Here is a 26,328-nt window from a genome sequence, read left to right on the forward strand (position 1 = left end):
GATATTGTTAAAAAGAAACATTTTCCCCGTAAGCAGAAATACAGCATGTGGAAGAGAAGCTACCTTTCTGCCTGCATACAGGCACCGGCAGTCCACAACTAAGCCCCCAATTTCTCTTATTACACGAGACCGTTGTTAAGCGAGTTTTGCCATTTTGTGACCTTCCTTATTACCGTTCCTAAGTGAAACCCTGCAGTTTTTAAGTCAGTAACCCGGTTGTTAAGTGAGTCTGCCTTCCCTATTGGCTTTGCTTGTCAGAAGGTCGCAAAAGGGGATCGCATGAACCTAGGATGCTGCAACCGTCGTAAATATGAGTCGGTTGCCAAGCGTCTGAATTCTGATCACATGGCCGTGGATGTGAGTGTGGAAAACGGCCACAAGTCGCCATTTTCAGTGCCAATGTAACTCTAAATGGTCATTAAATGAACTGTTCTAAGCCAAGGTCTACTTATGTCGTCCTGGACTTGTGCCCATCATCATCTAAAGCTGATATCACAATTAAATTAATCTGATTTATGAACCCAACCCGTGGTGTCAATCCCAAAGCCAGCTCAGTTTGCAAAAAGGGTGTTTTATTCTATTTTACAAAACCTATGTTATTAGGCAGATCGGCGGGCACCTAACTCTGAAGCCGTTCATCCTCCGTCTATTAAGTAATAAAGTGACTGTCTCCTCTTAGAGAAGAAACTTGGGGTGTTTTAGTGTCTATTCTTCCAAAGAGGAAAAAAAATTACACCTTAATGGCTGTCAGATCTTTCATGGCTTGATGGGCTAGAATTATGCCGTCGTGAAATCGAACTAACCAACCTTTAATCTCAGTCACCTGCTGATGTTGACTCCATCGGGGGTGGGGGAGTTCCACATCGAATTTTCAAAAGTCCTGCCCTTTTCAAAAAGGAAAGCAGATGATCAGCTGTCTGCCTATCATCTATGTCTATCTCTGTATCATTCTATCACTTTCATCTGTCCATCATTGTCTGTCTGTCTGTCCGCCTGTCTGCCTCTATTTATCCATCCATATTGTCTGTCTGTCTGTCTGTCTGTCTGTCTGTCTGTCTGTCTGTCTATCTATCTATCTATCTATCTATCTATCTATCTATCTATCTATCTCTATCATTTAACATCTCCATCCATATCTCTATCTATCTATCTATCTATCTATCTATCTATCTATCTATCTATCTATCTATCTATCTATCTATCTATCTATCTATCTCTATCATTTAACATCTCTCTCCATCCATATCTCTATTTATCATCTATCTATCTATCTATCTATCTATCTATCTATCTATCTATCTATCTATCTATCTATCTATCTAATCTATATCATCTATCTATCTATCTATCTATCTATCTATCTATCTATCTATCTATCATCTATCATTTAACATCTCTCCATCCATATCATTATCTCTCTCTCTCTCCCCCTCTATCTATCTATATATCCGTCCATATCTATCATATCTATCTGTCTCTCTCTCCACCTTTATCTGTCTCTATCTGTCTGTCTGTCTGTCTGTCTGTCTGTCTGTCTGTCTGTCTGTCTGTCTATCTATCTATCTATCTATCTATCTATCTATCTATCTATCTATCTATCTATCTATCATCTATCTCTCCTGGCGGATAGACAAAATTTGGAAAAGGAATTTGAAACATTAAACTTTATTTGCTGGAGAGTATTTTTTTTATCTGTTTAGTGGAGAATGGGAGGCTAGTACATGACAAAACTGAAGATTAGATGATAAAAATAAGACAAGGGTGTAAAAATGAGTCAGTCACATGGGTGACCCATTTTACGACTGTCACACCTTATGACTGTAATGGACGGGCTCCATCACCCTCAAAGTTGAGGACTACCTGCATTTATAGGGAAGGAAACAGCAATCCCGAACAAGGCAACCATCCAGGGTTGACTGTTTTTTATTGCCTATATTGGTTTGTCTTCTCTTCCTCCTTGTGATTCTGTCATCCGCTTCTCTATTCAAGAGATAATGTACCTTAATCGGTCTGCAGCTATCCATTCCAAACCCAGCCGGTGTAAATCCATTAATGCTCCAGCTAAGTATTTATGAAAGGTTAATAATTCAGAAATCGCACTCAGAGAATCATAACAGCGCCGAGATTCCAAGGCATAACATGCGCGGGCTGCCAAGGCAGTATTGTTAAATTGCTATGATTCTTGCTTTTAAAAACACATCAAAAATATTGTGTACCAAAGACTTATGCGGGGAGGGGGAAAATATATATGTGCGGGGAAGCAATAATTCAAAATTGCAGCATGTGTGCGCCTTCTGGAGTGTTTTTAATATTGGCAAAGAGCACTTGAAATATTTTTATATAGATTTCAGGCGGAAGGGAAATGAAATATCAGAACGGGTCTGGTTTTCGGGAAGTACAGGTTAGATTGGATGGTTCCTGAGGTTAGCAGAGTGCAGCTGTTTTTAAGCTGGGGAGTGGGGGGGGGGAGAATTTAGCAGGTCATGTCTTTTTCCAACTGCTTAGTACTCTATGTGAATAGAATAGAATAGAATAGAATAGAATAGAATAGAATAGAATAGAATAGAATAGAATAGAATAGAATAGAATAATAATAGAATAGAATAATAATAGAATAGAATATAGAATGGAGAATAGAATAGAATAGAATAGAATAGAATAGAATAGAATAGAATAGAATAGAATAGAATAGAATAGAATAGAATAGAATAGAATAGAATAGAATAGAATAGAATAATGGAATGGAATGGAATGGAATAAAGAATAGAATAGAATAGAATAGAATAGAATAGAATAGAATAGAATAGAATAGAATAGAATAGAATAGAATAGAATAGAATAGAAGAATGGAATGGAATGGAATGGAATAAAGAATAGAATAGAATAGAATAGAATAGAATAGAATAGAATAGAATAGAATAGAATAGAATAGAATAGAATAGAATAGAAAGAAATGGAATGGAAATGGGAAATAGAATAGAACAGAACAGAACAGAACAGAATAGAATAGAAAATATGGAATGGAATGGAATGGAATGGAATGGAATAAAGAATAGAATAGAATAGAACAGAAAGGAGGAGGAGGAGGAGGAGGAGGAGGAGGATGATTTCAATCACACACTCACAACTGCCAAAGTGACTTTTCACACACACACACACACACACACACACACAGAGAGAGAGAGAGAGAACGAGAGAAAGAGAGAGAGAGAGAGAAAGAGAGAGAGAGAGAGAGAGACAGAGAGACAGAGAGACAGAGAGACAGAGAGAGAGAGAGAGAGAGAGAGACAGAGAGAGAGAGAGAGAGAGACAGAGAGAGAGAGAGAGAGTGTGTCAAAGGATGCCTGGAGTTACACGTACAGCTTTCCTAAGCCAATATTTTCAAAGGCTACATTGGACCTAAAATCACATAAAATCTGATTTCCCTTCCCCATGGCAAAAAGCTAAAAAAAACAACAAAAAAAAACTTTTGTTGTGTGAGTTTTGCTGAGGTTTGTTTGAGGCAGTAATTTCTGCCTAGTTTCATTTCCTGCATGTCAATTAAAAATCAAAGTTTCCTGCAATTAGTCCATTGTTTTCCAGCCCTATTTGGAAACAGAGACCCAGACGCCCAATTAGAAAGAAGAAAATAATTGTAACTCATGGCTACTTTTGGAGCACTTACAATAATGAGATCCTTTGTGAGACTGACCATAGCCAATGGTCAGAATTTATTCTCCAAAAGTTGGGGTCCTAATTAGGGAATAAAAAGGAAAGCATTGAAGAGTTGTTTAATTCCTGGTTTAGCAAAACAAAAGTTTGATCTCTTTTCCATAATGTAGGAACTGAAGTCCAAATTAAGTTTATTTATTTTTTCCTGTCTGGTGCCGATGTGAGGTTCAATAAAACAATGGCTGGTTCTGAACGGTCCCTTGCCAATGGCTAAATAGGCTGCATGTCAGAATCCATTTATATCATATTCATAAATGTATGTTTAAAACATTATTCCCCCCCCACCATGGATTCTGCCATCTCCAGAGGAAGGAGGAGCGGATGTGGATTCAGCCTGCCTTAGGTTATTTCAAAGACCAAGGGAAACCTTTTGAACTGGGGGAACAAAAGGGAGGGTTAGGGAAGGAGGCATCTGTCCTGTGTCTCCATTTGAATCTGTAAAGGAAGAAGACAATAACCGTAAAGATCCGAAGTTCCTTTTTTCCCACGAAAGGGATGACACGAAGTAAATGATGGGGGGGCTGACCAAATGGGGTTGAGGGAAAGGCGGTTGAACCGGGAACTCTTTATAAAGTTTCAATTTGTAAAACAATACTAAGTCCTGTCTTGTATTTCCACGACCAAACATGTCCTAGTAAAAATTCCTTTTGGACTAGAACTGACTCCGAGAGTTTTTGTTTTCCTAAGACGTGGATTGGGGTGGGTCCTGGCACTGCATCCCTAAATCATAGAACTACGGAGTTGTGGAGCTGATGCAACCCCAGGGAACATCTCCTCCAAGCCTTTGCCATCTGCAGGAAAAGCAACTTGGCCATCCTCTAGAACTGGCTGTCCAACTTCTTCACAAAAGCCTACAGAGATGGAGCACTTTCAACCATTATGCCTAGACCCCACAGGTGCGGAAGTTGGTTTTGGTCTTATAGCAATTCAGGGCTGCCCTATTCCTAGGGCAAGATAGAGTCTCTTTGCAGAAGCTGCTTTTTTCTTTTATTCCTTCCCTTTCCTTTGAAGAACGGCTGCAGGACTTGGGCCTGGCTAGTCTAAAGAAAAGAAGAAATAAGGGAGACATGATAGCAGTCTTCCAGTATTTGAGGGGATGCCACAAGGCAGTAGGGGTCAAATTATTCTCCAAAGCACCAGAGGACAGGACGAGAAACAATGGGTGGAAACTGATCAAAGAGAGAAGCAACCTTCCTGACAGGGAGGACAATTAACCAGTGGAACAGCTTGCCACCAGAAGTTGTGGGTGCTTCATCACTGGAGGTTTTTAAGAAGAGGCTGGACATTCACTTGTCTGAGATGTTATAGGTTCTCCTGCTTGAGCAAGGAGTTGGACTAGAAGACCTCCAAGATCCCTTCCAGCTCTATTCTATTCTATTCTATTCTATTCTATTCTATTCTATTCTATTCTATTCTATTCTATTCTATTCTATTCTATTCTATTCTATTCTATTTATTCTGTTCTGTTCTGTTCTGTTCTGTTCTGTTCTGTTCTATTCTATTCCTATTCTATTCTATTCTATTCTATTCTGTTCTGTTCTGTTCTGTTCTGTTCTGTTCTATTCCTATTCTATTCTATTCTATTCTATTCTATTCTATTCTATTCTATTCTATTCTATTCTATTCTATTCTATTCCATTCCATTCTATTCTATTCTTCCCTCCTCCTCTCCCCTCCCCTCCTCTCCTCTCTCCTCTCCTCTCCTCCCTTTCTCCTCTCCTCTCCTCTCCTCTCCTCTCCTCTTCTCTCTTCTCTTCTCTTCTCTTCTCTTCTCTTCTCTTCTCTTCTCTTCTCTTCTCTTCTCTTCTCTTCTCTTCTCTTCTCTTCTCTTCTCTCCTCTCCTCTCCTCTCCTCTCCTCTCCTCTCCTCTCCTCTCCTCTCCTCTCCTCTCCTCTCCTCTCCCCTTTTCTTTTTTTTCTTTTCTTTTCTCTTTTCATACTTGCATTTTAACCAGGCAGTACAATTTCAACAGCTCATCTCAAAAAGTCTTTCCAAAGCTGGGCAAGCATTGATAGCAAGCTCAGCTTCTGAAGCCAGCAGCTTAGTTATTCAAAACCAATTGGACGCAGCAAAGGAAAAGTGTGTATGTCTCTCTGTGTGTGTTTGAGCGTGCGTTTATGGGGAAGAGCTTTTTTCCTCCCCCCTCCTCCTCCCCCCCCACCCGTGAAAGGTAGCACTTTAAAGAGCTCATCGAATTGCAGAGCCAATTTTAACGGTGGGAAACCATTTTTTACACGGCAAACCTCCTCTGCCAAAGTATTCCAAGCACAGCTGGTTGGGTTTTTCCCCCCCTACCCCCCCTACCGCATCCCTCTCATACACACACAAACACACACACACCACCACCACCACCACAACATTGCTTTAGCACAGCAGTGGCTTCTTTTTTTTTTTAACAGGATTTGGAAGAGCAGAGCAAAATTCGCAAGTTATCAGTTAGGACAGGGGTGTCAAACTCAATTTCATTGAGGGCCACATCAGCATTACGGTTGCCCTCGGGGGGCCGGGGGGGCATGGCCAGGTGGGTGTGACCAAGTGGGCGTGGCCAGGGGGGCGTGGCCAGCTCAATGCTGCTCACTCAGCGCAGCTTACTCAAAATGAAAGAAAGTTGGCAGCAGTGCCCCTGAGGGGCAGGCAGGGTGGCAAAAACAGTTTTTAGCGCTCAGCTCTACTATACCAGCAAATCAAGCAATCACACCAGGGTTACCCTTGTAGGTAGGTGCACTTGAAGCAGGCAGAGTGCCACTCAACCTGGTTCCCAGAGGGCCAACTTCCCCCTTCCGCCTCGAGGCCCCCGAAAAAGCCTAGTGGGGTGGGGCCGGATATTGGCTCATTTGCAGGCACCCCGATGAGCATTGCATAGCCGTAAGATAGGTAGTCCTCGTTTAGCAACAGTACAGTTACAACAGTGGTGACAAAGTAACTTTGCAGCCAATCCTTGCATTTAGAACTTTTTCAGGATTGTGTGGCAAATGGCAGCTGAAGTAAGAACCTAAGTCAGTTGCAGTTTCACTGAGTGACTGCATTGCTTAACAACCAAGTGGCTGGTCCCAATTGTGGTCGGTAAATGAGAACTACCTGTATTTCTATGTCCTTTTTGGTGTGGTAGAGGGCTTAAATTCAGGAAACCTTCCTAAAAAAGGACCAGAGACTTACTTTCCCCAGGCTAGGAGTGCCCCTGAAGTACACACACTTGAACAGCAATTCAACACATAATCACACTTCTGTACCCATGCCAGCTTTTCAAAACCACACCGGCAGCAGGGGATCCCACTTCAGTTTCCATTTTACAGCTTTACCCTGTGCAGCAGAAACCCAGCAGCTGCAAAATTACCCATAACACAGCCTGGAATTAAAGGATTCTGCCCTCGGCAGTGATAGGTAGGCAGTTGAAGCAATCAGTGAAGTTCTTCCATAATTTTATGTTATACCGCTGTTTACCACAAATCTTGAGTGGGGCTTCTAGTTCCAACAAAATGGGCTGGCTCAGGAAGATCTCTCGTGACTTCAGGCATATGCCCAGAATCTCATTTTCTGTGAGCTGAACATTCTTGCCTGGATGTGATCCTTGCACTTCAAGCACCCGGCACAGGAGCCCATGCGTGAAAGAAGCCCGGCAGAGGAGCTGGAGCAGCTCCACTGCTGGGGGCGCGTCTCGGCCGGGCCTTGCAGGATCTGGGCCGGGCGCCTCTGCTCGCCCTCAGCAGCGCCCGGCAAAGTAGCTCGCATGCGAAACAAGCCCGGCAGAGGAGCCGGAGTGGCGAGCAGAGGCGCCCAGCTCGGATCCTGGAAGGCCCCAGCCAAGACGTGCCCCCAGCAGTGGAGCCGCTCCGGCTCCTCTGCCAGGCTTCTTTCACACATGGGCTCCTCTGCCGTGCTTGTTTTGCGTGCGAGCTACCATATTTTTCGGACCATAAGACGCACCTGACCATAAGACGCACCCAGTTTTTAGAGCAGAAAAACAAGAAAAAAAATATTCTGAACCAAATAGTACCAGTATACTAAAACAGGGCTTTTCAACCTTTTCATCCATTGTACCACTTTTAGGACAAGGCAATGTCACCCAGCAACGTGTCAAAAACTTGACACCCCCCCTAAAAAAGGAAAAAAATGATAAAGTACAGGTAGTCCTCGACTTACAATGATTCACTTAGTGACCGTTCAAAGTTACGACACTGAAAAAGTGACTTATGACCATTTTTCACACTTATGACCGTTGCAGCATCCCCAGGGTCATGTGATTTACATTCGGATGCTTGGCAATCGATTCATATTTATGATGGTCACATTGTTCCAGGGTCATGTGATCGCCTTTTGCAACCTTCTGAGAAGCAAAGTTAGTGGGGAAACCAGATTCACCTAACAATCATGTTACTAATTTAATTTCTCTCTCTCCTTCTCTTTCTCTCCCTCTCTCCCCCTCCCTCGTTCTTTCTCCTCTCCTTCTTTCTCTCTCTCCCTTTCCTTCTTTCCCTATTTTTCTCTTTCCCTCTATTTCTCCCTCTTTCTCTCTCTCCCTGTTTCCCTCCCTTTTTCTCCTTCTCTATTTTTCTCTTTCCCTCTATTTCTCCCTCTTCTTCTATTTCCCTCCCTCTTTCTTTCTCCTTGTCTCTCTCTCTCTCCCTTTCTTTCTCTCCCTCTTTCTCTCTCCCTCTATTTCCCTCCCTTTCTCCTTCTCTCTCTCCCTCTCTTTCCTTCTATTTCTCCCTCTTCCTCTATTTCCCTCCCTCTATCTTTCTCCTTGTCTCTCTCTCCCTTTCTTTCTCTCCCTCTTTCTCTCTCCCTCTATTTCCCTCCCTTTCTCCTTCTCTCTCCCCCTCTATTTCCCTCCCTTTCTTTCTGCTTCTCTCTCTCCCTCTTTCTCTCCCTCTCTATTTTTCTCTTTCCCTCTATTTCTCCCTCTTCTTCTATTTCCCTCCCTCTTTCTTTCTCCTTCTCTCTCTCCCTTTCTTTCTCTCCCTCTTTCCCTCTCTCCCTCTATTTCCCTCCCTTTCTGCTTCTCTCTCTCCCTCTTTCTCTCCCTCTCTATTTTTTTCTTTCCCTTTATTTCTCCCTCTTCCTCTGTTTCCCTCCCTCTTTCTTTCTCCTTCTCTCTCTCTCCCTTTCTTTCTCTCCCTCTATTTCTCTCCCTTTCTCCTTCTCTCTCTCCCTCTTTCTCTCCCTCTCTATTTTTCTCTTTCCCTTTATTTCTCCCTCTTCCTCTGTTTCCCTCCCTCTTTCTTTCTCCTTCTCTCTCTCTCCCTCTTTCTCTATTTTTCTCTCCCTCCCTCCCTCTCCCATTGTCCCTTCCTTCTTTCCTTCTTTCTTCCTTCCTTCCCTCTTTATCTTTCCCTCTCCGCGTTAGAGCAGTACCTACGGAGGCAGCCCTGTGGCCCGGCTTTCTCTTGCAGAAGGCAGACTGGAACGGAGCAAGGAATGCAAATCGCCCGATCTCGCGCTTCAGCAATCTCCTCTTCTCGGTTTCAGTTTCTCTTGCTACAAGACAAAGCAGGCTGAAACGGAGCGAGGGAATCTCCCTTTCAGCCTGCTTTCTCTTGTAGCAAGTGAAGCTGAACCCGAGCAGAGGAGATCCTAGGAGCGCGAGATCGGGCGATTCGCATTCCTTGCTCCGTTTCAGCTTGCCTTCTGCAAGAGAAAGCCGGGCCGCAGGGAGATTGCAGGAGCCAATTGCAATCTCCCTTGCTTTCACTTGCGGAGGTTGGGGCTGGCCTGGGCATCTCTCCCCCTCACCGGCTGGGTGTTGCTCGTCCTCCCCCCCCCCGCGTCCCACCTCACTCCCTCCTACCTCCTCCTCCTCCACTTTTTTTTGGAGCCGCAGGAGACTAATAAGATGCAAATAGTGCTGGGTTCCACCAGCCCACGTGCACTTGCCTCCTACTGAGCAAGTGCTCAGCCGGGCCGGCACCAAGGTGGTGGGGGCCTGACCTTTGTAATTTCTGGGAGAGTTGTGCGGGCCGGATTCAATCATGTGGCGGGCCGTTTGTGGCCCGCGGGCCTTGTGTTTGACATGTCTGAGTTAGGAAGTTATCAGGCGCCCTCCTCTGGCTACTTTGAAACATTGGAGACCAATCCACTTTTTTTTTTTTTTACAACTTGGTGTATCCTGGTTTATCACGCTTCACACACACACACACACACACACCCATTGTTGTTGTTTTTTTAAAGACTAGCTTGCTGAGAGCGGTTTGCTTGGACATCAGGAGGAATACAGCAGCATGGGGGCTGAAGTCGGTAGGTCGACACAGCCCAAAGAGAGAAAGAGAGAGACGGTTGTCTTTAAAATCCTAACACGGCCCTGATCCTCTGGGTGGATCTACTTTGATGTATCTGAGGGGGCCTTGGTGCTCTCTGGGCTTGGTTGTTTTCTTGAAGAGGTTTCATTACCCTAACTAGGTAACATCATCAGTGCTAAAAGGTATTGAATTTAGGAAGGAAGGAAGGAAGGAAGGAGGAGGGAGGGAGGGAGGGAGGGAGGGAAGGAAGGGAGGAGGGAGAAGGGAGTAATCAAATTTTGATCATGTGACCATGAGGTTGCTGGGAAGGTCATAAACATGAAAACCGGTCACAAGTCCCCTTTTTTCCCAGTGCTGTTATAACTTCAAACATTCACTAAACAAATGGTGAGTGAGTCGAGGACTACATTTAGCCTAACAATCACCATGTAACTTAACCAACCAGCCAAGAGACAACTGATAATAATAATAATAATAATAATAATAATAATAATAATAATAATAATAATAATAATAATAATAATAATAATAATAAAAATAATAAAGTTGGAAGGGACCTTGGAGGTCATCTAGTCCAACCCCCTGATCAGGCAGGAAACCCTATACCATTTCAGACAAATGGCTGTCCAGTCTCCTCTTAAAAACCTCCAGTGTTGGAGCATTCACCACTTCTGGAGGCAGGTTGTTCCACTGGTTAGTTGTTCTAACTGTCAGGAAGTTTCTCCTTAGTTCTAGGTTGCTTCTCTCCTTGATTGGTTTCCATCCGTTGCTTCTTGTCCTGCTTTCAGGTGCTTTGGAGAATAGCTTGACTGCCTTTTCTTTGGGGCAGCCCCTGAGATATTAGAACACTGCTGTCATGTCACCCCTCACCCTTCTCTTCATTAAACTACACATACCCAATTCCAGCAACGGTTCCCTATATGTTTTTCAATGAACCTATTCCTAACCACCAGCCGCCTGTATAGGAAATCCTTGCCTTACGACCGTGATTGAACCCAAAACGTCTGTCGTTAAGTGAGGCATTTGTTACATGAGTGTTGCCCCATTTTACAACCTTTCTTGCCACAGTTATTAAGTGAATCATTGCAGTTGCTTAGTCAATAACACAGCCGTTAAGTGAATCTGGCTTTTTCCCCCCCCCCCCATTGACTTTGCATGTCAGATGGTCGTAAAAGGGGGATCACGTGACCTTGGACACTGCAACCGTCATTAAGTATGAAGCAGTTGCCAAGCATCCGAATTCTGATCACGTGATCATGGGGATGCTGCAAAGGTCATAGCTGAAAAAACTTCATAGGTCACATTTTTCAGTGAGGTTGTAACTTTGAACGGTCACGAAATGAGCTTACTTGTAATTGTCGGTGATCCCCGGCAGTATTTTTAATATGACCTTAATCACTCCTTTAGGAGCTGCGTTTGTCTTGGGAGAAGAACATAGATTTGATTTATTTATTTTTCACCCTCATGGACCCCCTCCAAACAAACTGACTTTTAACCAAGCCATGGAAACATTTTAATTACAGCCGTGGACACGTAGAAATAAATATTACATTCATTCAGTTTACAGTGAATACTAGGCCAGTCTTGTCAAAAACAAGAATGAACAAAAAAAGGACCGTCTTCGTTATGAGGTGTCAAGTTCCATTGAGGCCATCCCAAAGAAAGAAGAGAAGCAAAACAGACGGGTGTTTTGGGTGTTAGGAAGCCAAAACCCAAACAGGGCACAAATAAAACCCAACGAGGCATTTAAATATCCCTAATGATGGTTGACACCGCATGTTCCCAACTTCGCAAGCCGGCTGGAAAGCATTCAGAAGCTTCATTCACACAACGAGTTTAACCTGGTGCCTGACTGAACCAATTTTTCTGAGTTGGTACAATGCTGCCAGCTATAATTTTTTTATTTTTTATTTTTTATTTTAATTCCATTTATATCCCGCCCTTCTCCGAAGACTCAGGGCGGCTTACAAGCTTAGCAGTAGCCTTCATTCTATGTATATGCCTGCTTATTAGGGCTTTCACACACACACACCAAGCGGCATTATTACAAAGTCAGCTTATTGCCCCCAACAATCTGGGTCCTCATTAACCCCATGGGCTGAGTGAATATGCTGAACTACACACAGAGACAACTAATCAAGGTTTAGCTGAACCAGTGGAATGGCTGTCACACAGATTTGACCAGATCTGGTTCATTGGGTTGTACAAATCCAGCCAACCAGTCCATTAAACTAAGAATGACTTCTGTTTCGAGTGAAGGAGGACCAGAACGAAAAGCTGGAATATCAGGGTTTCTGCTCCACTTAGAATGAACTAATTTCAAGCTTATTGGTCTCCAAGGCAAGAGAAGACCTTCCAGTTTCCAGATCAGCTCTGTCTTGTCAAACAGAACATTGGTTCACTTTCAAGGTAGTGGGGAAAAGAAAACCTTCAGAGATAGGCATGGATGTTGGTTAGACCAGAGGTCCCCAACGTTTTGTGCACCAGGGACTGGTTCTGTGGAAAGAGCTTTTTCCACGGATGAAGGGTGTGTGGTTGTGTGTGCTGCCTGCATCCCAGGGATGGGGCTTTGCTTGTTTGTGCAGACCAGTTGCTGGAATGTTGTGGCCCGGTACTGGTCCATGGCCCAGGGGTTGGACAACGCTCAACATCAAGTGGTGCTGATTCGCTACAAGGCTGAACCAATCAGGGTTTGCTGTTCTATCTACCCATTGGTGGTTAGGCTGAAGAATGCAATGTTGTGGTGCCCTACCCCTTTTCTATGCGCATTGTGACATCACGCACAGGACCCAAGGGGTATGAATGCAGAGATGTTGCTTTTGTCATGGGTTAAAATCAGCAGAAACTCATGGACTCCTCTGCATCTAGAATTCCCATGCCAAAGTTTCTTCCAAGTGGCAAGACCATTTCAGTGGCTTATGTTAGGTTTGGACCAAAGCTCTTGGATTGGAATACCTGCAAAATAAGTCTCATCTGCCCCAAATGACTATGTTGGCGAAAGGAAGAGAGATGAGAAGGAGAGCCAAATTTCCACATGGGAACCTTAAAAAAAATGCAGCTAAATCCAAAAGTGACCCCAGTTTCATTCTGCTGTACAAGATGTCATCCCCAATTCTCTCCAACTCAAGGAACGGTAAGTCAAGCATGACTTAGATCTCAAGACGTTTCAAATCTTTACAAGAGATCTGAAGATCCACTTTGATTTGTCTCTCTCTCTAAAAAAAAAAGAATACTTTTGGTTACTTTGCACTTGATAACCTCCAAAAACCCAGCCTTCTCATTCTTCATGACATCCTGTCCCACCTAGGCACCAACTATTCCTTGGGAACTTCCACTTGACCTTAGAAACATCTGATCTGAAGAGGATGGGGTGGGAGAAATCACCTATGGTTTATTATTTAGCAAATAATAAACATGGAATGAACTTTTATGAAAACATCCATGTAAATATCATTGGCAACAATATGGAAATAATTTGCCGTTGTCTCTTTCTGGTTGGGTTATCACTTCCCAGTAGAGCCTACCGGCCGAGAACATCTTGATGATGTTCTATCCAAGAACTAACCAGGTCCAACTCTTGATTTGTTTTCTGCAATCCATCCAGCTTGATTAGACACTGCCATCTAGCTGGTTTCATGAAAGAACGTATCTGCCGGGTTATCAAAATTGGTCCTATACATCATCTACTCAATTCCCACTCCGGTTCATGCATATATTTGTGTATTCACATATTCCAATGCATCTGAAGGCATCAAGGTGTGGCTGTTAACTCTGAAAACCCAGAAGTGATGCTGCTACACTTTCTCTTTCAGCTTTTCCAGGTAGTTCCTGATCTGTTTTGATTCTCCCAGGTCCATATCTTGGCAAACCCATTTAATGTCATCTTCACTGCAGTTGAGGATGGAATTGACAGTGGGAGAGCCATCATCTGGAGGGATGGTGGTGAACGTGGTAAATTTCACCCGCTTCCTCTTGGAGGCAGGTGAATGCAAAGGGTGCTCCTGTTTCAGGTCTCTGATTTGCTTGTCCCCCCATTGAACTTTTGGACTGCTTTGACTCGGGAGCTTTTTTGGTGTGCCAACGAGGAGTTGGTGGCCTGCATCAAAGCCTATCCCTTGGTCTATGTTCGTGGTGCAATCATCGGGTGGAGGTGAGATGTCTGCTGGGTTGTCCAGCAGCTCCATTTCATTCCCGAGCCACACCCAGTCATGAGAATGGTTCACGGAGGTCTGCCCTTCCATGGGAAGCTGCTTGTGACGGTACCTCAACGTGAAGGTGGCACAGTTAATCAGGAAGACCAGAATGGCGAGACAGAAGACTCCTAACAGAGCATACATCCCAGTCTCCAAGTCACTGAGGCCTCTGGGTGTCTGAACCAGGTCACTGTCCTCCATGCCATTATTGCTTTGGGGAAGATCAATCTGAGCCGGGAAGTTGGTGAAATCAATCGGGATGTTCTGGAGTAGACCTTCATCTGAAAGTTTATCTCCTTCAGGGATACTTTTGAAGACTTTGCTTTTGATTGTCGACTTGGCTGTCACACCGGTCTTCCTCCTGAGGCCTTCTTCTCGTTCAGCAGAAGAACTCCTATAATATTGTCCTTCCTGGCTATGGTGCTCTTGGTCAAACTCCTTCTGCCTCCGGTCACTGGCATGGTTTTCAATTTCCTCAGCACTGTAATCCCCAAGGCCGTGGGAGTTGGCATCGTTCTGGCCAAACTTGACTTTGATGCTTCCGTGGCCAACTGCTAGGATGCTTTTCCTTTTGGATTTCTGGCAGGATTCAGAGATCATCATATCTACTCTGACCAGTAGGCCTTCCCCTTCTCCTTCTGCTACCACCACTGGCCATTGGAGAGCAGAGCTCTGAGGGGCCGAAACAACCAATTCATCAAGTGAGGAGGCAGAGAGAGAGAAATCTCTGGAATCATAGATGTCCAGTGGAGTCACAGCACCATCGCTGAATTGGATCCAGGAGCTCACCATGGCCTCCTAGCAGAAAATAAAAGGAAATAGTTGAATGAGGTAAGTAGAACATCTCATTAGCTTTCATGGACTAGAAGGACAAGAAGCAATGGATGGAAACTAACCAAGGAGAGAAACAACCTAGAACTAAGGAGAAACTTCCTGACAGTTAGAACAGTTAATCAGTGGAACAACCTGCCTCCAGAAGTGGTGAATGCTCCATCGCTGGAGGCTTTTAAGAAGAGATTGGAATAACCATTTGTCTGAAATGGGACAGGGTTTCTTGCCTGAGCAGGGATTGGACTAGAAAACCTCCAAGGTTCTTTCCAACTCTCTTATTCTATAACAGAGAGAAACAACCTAGAACTAAGGAGAAGTATTAACCAGTGGAACAGCCTGCCTGCAGAAGCTGTGAATACTCCAACACTGGGAGTTTTTAAGAAGAGGTTGGACAACCATTTGTCTGAAGTGGTATAGGGTTTCCTGCCTGAGCAGGGGGTTGGACTAGATGACCTCCAAGTTCCCTTCCAACTTTATTATTATTGTTGTTGTTGTTCTTGTCATGACGATGATGATGATGATGGAAAGTGTACCTGTGTATGTTTTCCAAGTTGCTATCTGCAACGCTTATTTTCTCAAGCCATTGCTCCATGCTAGCTTTGAGGTTCACGGATCTGGTGAAAGGCCAGCCACTTTTCAAGGAGACTGCAGTCTCCTGACACAAATCAGCTTTAATGGGAAGGAGAGGAAGAGTGGCTTTTATAGGGCTGGAATGCTTAATCAATAGGTCTGATCGATAAATCTGATACTTTTAAGCAATGCAGAAGGGAGCAGTTAAGTTTAATGGTCCTCAAAGATTATTATACTTTCCAGGTAGGAAACAGCCAGAAAACAAAATGGGCAGGGAAAAAAAATCTCTTCTAAGAGTATCTGTCCCTTGACACAAGCATCATTTAAACTTGAGAGTGGCCTTTCCCCCTTCTTTGGAACAATCGGTACAAATGTATATCTATTTAGTTTAAAAGGTTTTACCACTGCCTTGGGAAGAACATGCCCGGACCTCAATGGGGTATTTGTTAAGAAATAAGCTTTTTGATGGGGCCATAAAATAACAAGATTTGATGAGCCTCCCAATCTGAAGAGCAATTTCATTTCTCCATTCCCCCAGTTTTCACTGTATCTCTTGGATAGTAAGGAAACGGGTTAAAGATGAAGTAGTATGTTAAGTGTCAACGCTGCTAACATCGGGTGTTCTTGCTTTGACAACAGAGGGGAATGTAGCCATCTTTTCTCTTTTGCTTTTAGAGTTAGTTGATGCTGGGAGGGGGGGATATGGATGAGAGTCCAGTTAGTCATAACAGTAATAACTCAGCTGTGGGAACCCAAGGTTATTGCGCCCAGAGTTGATAAAGATTTGGTGGGCTGGAGAGCTGGGGAGAAAACCTGTGCTTCAGGCTAATTGGAGAATGTGATTTATGACTGTTAATTGGAGGAGGGAATTATGCTTTGTTATTTTGTGCCCAGGGGAGGGGAATTCAGTTTTTGGCTTTAACTACATAGTGCAGATACTTTGTTTCTCAAATAAAGGATTCTTTAAGGTAAACAATTCCTCGAAGTTCTTTTGAAGAGTTTCATTTGTCGGAACCATGACACCAAGATTCTGGAGACACAGGGCTCAGCATACGACTCAGGAAAACCCAAATACTCTACCTGTTTGTGAGTGTGGAGCAATTCTTGAGCTATAGTAGTAGCCATGAAAGCTTGATGACTAGCTGTGCTGGGCTGAAGAACAAGGGACAACCCAGCTACTAGCTGGACTCCAATATCGGTGATGGTCACTTTGTCGTCCAACACTGTCACAGTCTTCTCGGCCAAGATGGAGTCAGATAGTGGAGAAAGGACCTTTGGAAGTCAACAGAGAGATGCTCTTAGGAATATATCAAAGTTACACTGTCATTTTTTCTCAAATACCTTTAGAGAATGGAAGATCAAGGCAGGAATGTTCTCCTACCAATGTGATAGACTGACCTGGACCATTGTCATGCCAACTTCCTGCCCAACCAGAACCTTGCCTCCTTGTAACTGGGCGACATGAGGTTTCTCAAGCTTCATGAAGTCCGTCACCAAATCGGTTATGTCAACCTGCCAGTCGGAGCCCAACAAATAAGACAGCTGCCCTGACGGGCTGGCATCTTCAGCCACAAATTGGGTGAGGACTCGCACCATGGCATGCTGGTACTGGAGGGTGCAACCTCTTCCCTTCCGCTCATCTCCATCTTCATCATCACTGTCCCGTGTCAATCTGAAAAATTAGCATTTTGAGATTGCCTTCACGCCCAACGAGCTGAACAGGCACATCACACTTCAAAGATGCCATGGCTTCTTCCACAAAGAAGATGCTCTTATAGGGAGGTTCGCTATGGTCAACTGCTGTTTGGAGAAGACAATTCATCGTTGGTTCATGGACCAAACTCCAACAAAGGCTTCTTCTAGGGAAGAATTTGTAAAAGCTTGAACCAATTAAATTTGCCTGTTGACTTCTGAAATAGAATTGCCTTCCCCCCGATAATGATATAAACTACATTAAGAAGAGATATAGAGATGTTAGAGAGACAGCTACAGAGAGAGATAATATAGACATCTCTCTCTCTCTCATATAGATAGATAGATGATAGATAGATAGATAGATAGATAGATAGATAGATAGATAGATAGAGATAGATAGCTAGATAGCTAGATAGATATAGAGATAGATAGATAGATAGATAGATAGATAGATAGATAGATAGATAGATAGATAGAGATCTATAGAGATAAAAATAGAGGGAGAGATATGATAGAGACATCTGTCTGTCTGTTTGTCTCAGATAGAGAGCTATAGAAATAAAGAGAGAGAGGAAGACGATAGAGATCTATCTGTATCTATCATCTCTCTCTCCTGCTATCTCTCTATTTATCTATCTCCTGTCATCTATCATCTATCTACCATCTACCCATCTTCTATCATCTAGCTATCATCTATCCATATATCTATCTTCTATCTTCTATCATCTATCTATCTATCTATCTATCTTCTATCTATCATCTATCTACCATCTTATCTACTATCATCTACCATCTATCTATCTTCTATCATCTATCATCAATCTACCATCTACCTATCTTTCAGAAAGCCCCTTGATTGAGTGGCAGATTGATGCTGATTTTTCCTGAATCCAGTCCAACATGGACCACTGCACCATGTCCTCGGGAATTGGGGAAAGACTGAGCTGGATCGCCCTAGGGAATATGAGATCCTTTTCCCAGTCCCCTTTATAAACACTTCTTCCTTATCTACAGAAAGAGGGGAAAGAAGCAGAACAGTGGATTGAAAAAGAAGGCGCAACAGAGACAGAAGGACACGGAGTCCTTTGGACATAGACAGAGGCCACAAATCTTGAGCCAGCCAACCAAACCTACCTCTGGTTGGAAACAATGGGGACCCTCCAGCCTTTGATCTGATTCAGCTCCGTGTCGGACACGTCAATCTGAAGAGGCAGGCGTGGGACCCAAACGGCAAGCTGCAAGGGGGCACTGAGATACTGGTACGTGAAGTTCACCACAGCGTTCACCTTTCCTTTCATCTCTTTGCCATTGACAAAAACGTAGTCGCATCGGTCGGACACCTAGGCAAAGAATGAAAACAGGAGGAGGTCAAGAAGGAATCAGGGGACATCCTTGAGTGGGTCTGGCATGGATTGGAGGAGATCTTTGGGGCACATCTGGAATTTTGAGAGCCTTTGGACAAAATGATGGCTATGAATTTTTATTTTTTTTAATCCCATTTATATCCCGCCCTTCTCCGAAGACTCAGGGCGGCTTACAATCTAAGCACAAATCAATGTGCTTAGCATTTAGCTTTTCAGCCCTGGGCCCATTTAGTAAGGCTTTGGTGATGCTCAATGATTTCACTGGAAATATATTTTTTATTTATTTTAATTCCATTTATATCCCGCCCTTCTCCGAAGACTCAGGGCGGCTTACAAGCTTAGCAGTAGCCTTCATTCTATGTATATGCCTGCTTATTAGGGCTTTCACACACACCCCAAGCGGCATTATTACAAAGTCAGCTTAATTGCCCCCAACAATCTGGGTCCTCATTTTACCTACCTCGGAAGGATGGAAGGCTGAGTCAACCTTGAGCCTGGTGGGATGCGAACCTGCACTAATTGCAGGCAGCTGGTGTTACTTAAGGAGGCATTAGCCCACTGCTCCACCAAGGCTCCACCAAGGCTCCACTGCTCCACCAAGGCACATCTGATACAATGTGTGTGATTAACCAATTGCAAGGTTTTCTGCATCACTTTTAAGAATGTTATGATGACAATATCATTACAGAATGCCTTTGGCAACCATCTCTCTCTCTCTCTCTTTCTCTCTCTCTCTCTCTCTCTCTCTCTCTCTCTCTCTCTCTCTCTCTCTCTCTCTCTCTCTCTCTCTCTCTCTATTTCTCTCTCTCTCTCTCTCTCTCCTATCCAGCTACCATCTATCTATCTACCATCCCTGTATCATCTCTCTCTATATATATCATCTGTCTGTCTGTCTGTCTGTCTGTCTGTCTGTCTATCTATCTATCTATCTATCTATCTATCTATCTATCTATCTATCTATCTATCTATCTATCCAGCTATCATTTATCTACCTTCCCTGTATCATCTCTCTCTCTCTCTCTCTCTCTCTCTCTCTCTCTCTCTCTCTCTCTCTCTCTCATCTATATATCCATCCATCCATTATCTATCTCTACCACCCAGCTTGTCCCCAGTATGTTAACAGAAGAGAAAACTCAGTGGTCTGTAAAATTCAACACTGATTAAAGAAGCGATTATGGATATCTCTCTGAAATTGGCTATGCTAATGTGTGCTTCTATTCTGGGACAATATTTACATGCTAAATAATAAATCCAGTTCAACGCTGGCAGTGAGAAGGCAGGAGGCTGCCCTGAAGTTGAATGAAAAGAAAAGTTCAGCAGCACAAAACAAATCATAAAAAAGAGACAATGGTCTATCACAGGAGGAATTGTTTTTCTGCTGGATGTTCTTTGTAAAGTCCTGGGGATTTGTAATTAAGGGAGAAGAAAAGTAGTGCTGTTTTGGGAAATAATAATAGGGATCACTATTAATCACTATAGGGACGCGGTGGCTCAGTGGGTTAGGACGCTGAGCTTGTCAATCAGAAGGTCGGCAGTTTGGCGGGTCGAATCCCGAGTGCCGTGTAACAGAGTGAGCGCCTGTTACTCGTCCCAGCTTCTGCCAACCTAGCAGTTCGAAAGCACGTAAAAAGGCAAGTAGAAAAACAGGGACCACTACGGTGGGAAGGTCACAGCGTTCCTTGCGCCTTTGGCGTCTAGTCATGCCGGCCACATGACCACAGAGACATCCTTGGACTCTTCGGCTTTGAAACGGAGATGAGCACCGGCCCCTAGAGTCGGAAACGACTAGCACGTATGTGCGGGGGAACCTTTACCTTTACCTTTATTGCAATAGGCTGATCCATTAAGACATCCTAGGTTCTTGGGAAGAACTTGGTATGAATGAATGCCAACACCAGCTAAAGAACTGGCAGCTGTATTTGGAGTCCCTCCCAAGGACCTGGGATAGGCAGATGTTGTTTGCAAAGATAGTGCCAACAGTAAAAGGTGCCCTGGGTATAATTGCAAAACATCTGGAGCACCACTTGAACACCATTGGCATTGACAAACAGCATCAGTCAATTGCAAAAGGTAGCTTGACTTGGAACAGCTGATGTCTCGCAACAACACCTTTAACAACATCAAAGGACAACATCTGCATATGGGAAGGACTTGATAGGTGGACAAAAATGCCAAAGCCAATCTAAACATCTGGCTGACCGTGCAATCAATCATAATAATAGAATTCTGGTGTCACAATGGTGCTTTTTCAAAAGGCAACTGGACTTTATCTTTCCCTGAAGACATTTCGCTTCTCATCCAAGAAGCTTCCTTGGTTCTGACTGAATGATGGAGGAGATTTATCTCTCCAAGTGTCCTCAATGACTCTCAGAAAGAGTGCTAATGATCGGATGACTGCAAGGAATATAAATCCCTCCAACGTCCACCATTCAGAACTGAAGAAGCTTCTTGGATGAAAAGTGAAATGTCTTCAAGGAAAACCAAAGAAAGTCTAGTTGCCTTTTGAGGAAAACAAACAAACTTTGAGACAACCATGACCTGGAAGACTGAGAATCTCCATAGATGTTTAGAATTCTTGATGAACAGAACAGAACAGAACAGAGAATAGAATAGAATAGAATAGAATAGAATAGAATAGAATAGAATAGAATAGAATAGAATAGAATAGAATAGGAATAATAGAACAGAACGGAATAGAATACTACAACAGAATAGAACAGAACAGAACAGAACAGAACAGAACAGAGAATAGAATAGAATAGAAAATGGAATGGAATGGAATGGAATGGAATGGAATGGAATGGAATAGAATAGAATAGAATAGAATAGAATAGAATAGAATAGAATAGAATAGAATAGAATAGAATAGAATAGAATAGAATAGAATAGAATAGAATAGAATAGAATAATAATAGAATAGAATAATAATAGAATAGAATAGAATAGAATAGAATAGAATAGAATAGAATAGAATAGAATAGAATAGAATAGAATAGAATTACAGAATAGAATAGAACAGAATTACAGAATAGAATAGAATAGAATAGAATAGAATAGAATAGAATAGAATAGAATAGAATAGAATAGAATAGAATAGAATAGAAATAAGGAATTAGAATAGAATAGAATAGAATAAATAAAATAGAATAGAATAGAATAAATAGAATAGAATAGAATAGAATAGAATAGAATAGAATAGAATAGAATAATAGAATAGAATAGAGCTGGAAGGGACCTTGGAGGTCTTCTAGTCCATCCCCCCCTTTAAGCAGGAGAACCTACACCATCTCAGACAGGTGATTGTCTGTGATTGTCTAGATTAGAAGATTGTTGCTGGGTAAGTTAGTATAAAATTGAGATGGAATAAACTTCTCTTAAACCAAGTTGACAGGAGGTATTGATCAAGTACGAAGTGCAAAGAATAAAGCATTAAAATGGGCTTGTTCCTAATTATTCACCTTTTCTCATAATTTAGCACTCGTTGGCAAGGTGTGAATAAACCCCAGAAGGATGTTGATAAGTCTGATAACTCAGTTCCCTTTTCATTGTAGCATCTAACACCTCCTGGTATGTGTGCTTAATTAAACAATATCCTATCTATAAATCCTCAGGCTTTTAAGAATGCAATAAGAGATTTTATTTGGGGGGGGGAAAACAAGGGGACAAGTAGCCTTGGTCCATGAACTCAGGAAAGCTTCCTGCTACCCTGGATAGAGGGAATAAAATATTGCTCCCAGACACAAGATCCAACATCCGTCTCTTCTTTTGCAAGCTGCTTTCCTCACAAGAAAAAGGGGACAGCATACAAATAAAGGCGGAGTCAAGACAATTAAGGCCAAAAAAACTCTTTTATCAGAGCCAGTTCGCATTGTCAACATGTCACCATGCCTAGTTTGGAGCTGATGATGGTTTGGGGCACTGTGCCTCATAACATAGTCTTGTTCAGTGGTGAAGAAACGGAGTGAGAAAGAAAGCTAAAAGTAGGAGAGGGCTCACGAGATCATGAGTGATCTCATGGGGTCTGGAAGCGTTGCAAAAAGATGCCTGAAGCTCACATGGATCCTGCAATTGTTGGGGGCAATTAAGCTGACTTTGTAATAATGCCGCTTGTGTGAAAGCCCTAATAAGCAGGCATATACATAGAATGAAGGCTACTGCTAAGCTTGTAAGCCGCCCTGAGTCTTCGGAGAAGGGCGGGATATAAATGGAATTAAAATAAATAAAATAAAATAAATAAAATCTGTTAACCCAGAAATTTGACAAGATTTGGAGATGATGGAAGATTTTCCCTTTGGAAGTCTCTTCCAAGTTAGGGATTATGGACCATTTGCCTACTGGGAAATCTCATAATTTGTTGAGGATCATGGGATATTTGCACATTGAAAAAAACCTCATGAGAGTTGGGGATCATGGGATATTTGGTCGACTTCTAATACGACGGAAAGCAGGATGGATGCAACTTGTTGTGGAGCTCCATCAGGGCTAAGCAAGAATTTCAACCTGAACCCCTACAATCCTAGTCTAACCTTTCAAAACATCTACTGTATATCCGGTCCTCCAACCTTCAAGTTTAGCAACTCCTGGATTTGATGGTCAGGTGGAAACTGCCAGAGATATACACATATCTTATCTCAACATCAATGTTAGGGGAGATACTAAAAAGTATGGATTTTTACTAACTTCCTCAGGTTTATTAGCATTCCTTACCCTTTTAAGAGGCATGCAGGAAAAGGAGAGAAAGAGAGAGACGGTTGTCTTTAAAATGGAGCCTTGGTGGAGCAGTGGGCTAATGCCTCCTTAAGTAACACCAGCTGCCTGCAATTAGTGCAGGTTCGAGTCCCACCAGGCTCAAGGTTGACTCAGCCTTCCATCCTTCCGAGGTAGGTAAAATGAGGACCCAGATTGTTGGGGGCAATAAGCTGACTTTGTAATAATGCCGCTTGGGGTGTGTGTGAAAGCCCTAATAAGCAGGCATATACATAGAATGAAGGCTACTGCTAAGCTTGTAAGCTGCCCTGAGTCTTCGGAGAAGGGCGGGATATAAATGGAATTTTTTAAAAAAAATCCTAACATGGCTCTGATCCTCTGGGTTGATCTACTCAGATGTATCTGAGGGGTCCTGGGTGCTCTCTGGGCTTGGTTGTTTTCTTGCAGACATTTCATTATCCAAACTAGGTAACATCATCAATGCTAGGAGGAGGAGGAGGAGGGGGAGGAGGAGGAAGTGGAAGAGGAAAAAGAAGGGAGGAAGAGGAGGAGGAAGAAGAAGAGGAAGAGGGGAAGAAGAGGAAGAGGAGAAAGAGGAGAACGACTGTGGGGTCCTTGGAGTCTCTGGGCTTGGTTTTCTTGCAGACATTTCATTATCCAAACTAGGTAACTGTCAGAATCCATTTATATCCCATTCATAAAACTCTATCTGTATGTTTCTAAAATCTTATACCTCCCCCTGGATTCTGCCATTTCTCCAAGGAGGAGGAGAGAGGATGCCGGGAGGCTGTCTTCAAAGACCAGGGCAAGAACCTTTGAGCTGAGAACAACAAAGGAAGGGGGGGGGAAGAGATCTGGTTTGTATCTCCGATCAGAATCTGAAAGGAAGGAGGTAATTGTTGTAAAGGCATGGGAAGATCCCTCTTTCCCATGGAAGGGTTTGACACCTGAATTTTCATTGATCCGGGACTGACCAGATGGTTTGAGAGGAGGGGTTTGACTCGGGGACTTTTTAAAAGTACCAACCTGTAACACAATTTCAGATCCTGTCTAGTATTCCCATTACCAATCATGTTTTAGTAAAAGCTTCTTTTGGACAATTCCTGGTTCAAGAGTTCTTTCTTTCCTAAGATGTGGATTGGGGTGGGTCCTGACAGTAACATCATCAATGCTGGGTGGAGGAGGAGGAGGAGGAGGAGGAGGAGGAGGACTGTGGGGTCCTTGGTCCTCTCTGAGCTTGCTGGCTTTCTTGCAGACGTTTCATTAGTCTAGCACTGACAATGTTACCTAGTTGGGTAATGAAATGTCTGCAAGAAAACCACCAAGCTCAGAGAGCGCCAAGGGCCCTCCATTTCAACCCAGAGCTACAGATATTCTCCTTTATTAGATGCATCTTCTCCATTGGCTTTCTGGCTGCCAATCTTAGCACGTGCTCAACTCACTTGCACTTGAATAGACACAGAAATAAATAGAAGGAAGTTGACTGCCAAAACAAGGCTTGTTTCAAATCTGAGCAATCTGTTCCAGAGAGGGAAGTGATTTCCTCCCCCTCCCCCTCAAGTTTTGCAAAATAAAAATAGCTGGCTGCTTTTCTAAGTTTCTAGGAAAAGAAGAAGTTCCCAAGGTCCAGAATGGAACTCTCATTATTCATGGGCACCAAGAAAGCAGAGGAATCTTGCTGAGCCAGCAAAAATGTGGGCTATTCTTTATGTTTTAGTGCCATTGTAAATATAGTCTGGTCTACTTTTTAAAAGGTTAGATCCGTCCTTGGGAGATTGAGCACTTTTATAACTGCAGTGTAAATTCAGAGTTCAGAGAAGCCGAGTGTGGTTGATAACCCAAACCAGGAGAGAGATAAAAGAATTGGCTGGAAAACCTGGAACATCAGTTACACTTCAAGTGTGCTACTTACATTGTTAAGGATGGAGAATTGCCAGCTTGTCAACGATGTATATGTTTTATGTACCAGCCTTTGTTGGAAGGATATACCAAGAGGTATAGCAAGGGTAGACGTATGAAATATTAAATCTCACTTCCAGAATTAGGCATGTCTAGTTTAGTGAAGAGAAGGACGAGGGGTGACATAATAGCACGGTTCCAATATCTCAGGGGCTGACCCAAAGAAGAGGGAGTCAAGCTGTTCTCCAAAGCACCTGAAGGTAGGACAAGAAGCAACAGATGGAAACTAACCCAAGGACAGAAGCAACCTAGAACTAAGGAGAAACTTCCTGACAATTAGAACATTTAACCTGTGGAACAAGCTGCCTTCAGAAGTTGTGAAAGCTTCAAAACTGGAAGCTTTTAAGAAGAGACTGGACAGCCATTTGTCTGAAATGGTCGACGGTTTCCTGCCTGAACATGGGGTTGGACTACATGACCTCCAAGGTACCTTTCAACAACTTCTTCTTCTTCTTCTTCTTCTTCTTCTTCTTCTTCTTCTTCTTCTTCTTCTTCTTCTTCTTCTTCTTCTTCTTCTTCTTCTTCTTCTTCTTCTTCTTCTTCATGAAATCTGCCTCATGGATCGTGTGGCTATATTTTTCAGGTTTCCTTTAATGTTTCTTCAAATTTCTGAAGAGAGCAGAGAGGATGGTACCAAACTAGAACTAAGAAGAAAGTTCCTGACAGTAAGAACAATTAATCAGTGGAACGACTTGCCTCCCAAAGGTGTGGGTGCTCCAACACTGGAGTTTTTAAAGAAAAGATGGGACAACCATTGGTCTGCTATTCTGTTATTGTGTCCCCATTTCTTCAAGTCTGTTCAGTCTATTTCTGGAAATAACAGACTAGCTGGATTCCCTACAGGATAATCATAGGAGACAGACAGAAGCTTCACAGAACATATAGAATATGGGTGGTATAGACCTTGGAGATATTCTAGTCCAATCTTATGCTCAAGCAGGAGACCCCACTGGACAAATGGCTGTCCAGTCTGTTCTTGAAAACCTCCAAGTGATGGAGCACCCCATAACTTTTGGAGATAAGTTGCTCCACTGATTAATTGTTCTCCACTGTCAGGAAATTTTT

At 43.0% G+C, this 26,328-nt stretch overlaps 1 protein-coding gene across 1 annotated transcript in view; it reads right to left on the reverse strand.

Annotated features, from left to right (window-relative positions):
* Nucleotides 1-13,738: 13,738 nt before the first annotated feature.
* LOC310646750 (transmembrane protein 132C-like) overlaps nucleotides 13,739-26,328 on the reverse strand; it is a gene marked incomplete at both ends in the record, with an annotated part of 38,605 nt that continues 26,015 nt past the window's right edge. Inside the window, 4 exons of the mRNA XM_083373415.1 lie at nucleotides 13,739-14,935; nucleotides 16,619-16,810; nucleotides 16,937-17,210; nucleotides 18,368-18,573. Coding sequence (XP_083229541.1) covers nucleotides 13,739-14,935; nucleotides 16,619-16,810; nucleotides 16,937-17,210; nucleotides 18,368-18,573 — 1,869 coding nt within the window. The remainder of the gene's footprint in view (nucleotides 14,936-16,618; nucleotides 16,811-16,936; nucleotides 17,211-18,367; nucleotides 18,574-26,328) is intronic.

Source organism: Vipera ursinii (assembly GCF_947247035.1).
Source record: "Vipera ursinii genome assembly, chromosome: 14".
In the NCBI taxonomy this organism is placed as follows: domain Eukaryota; kingdom Metazoa; phylum Chordata; class Lepidosauria; order Squamata; family Viperidae; genus Vipera; species Vipera ursinii.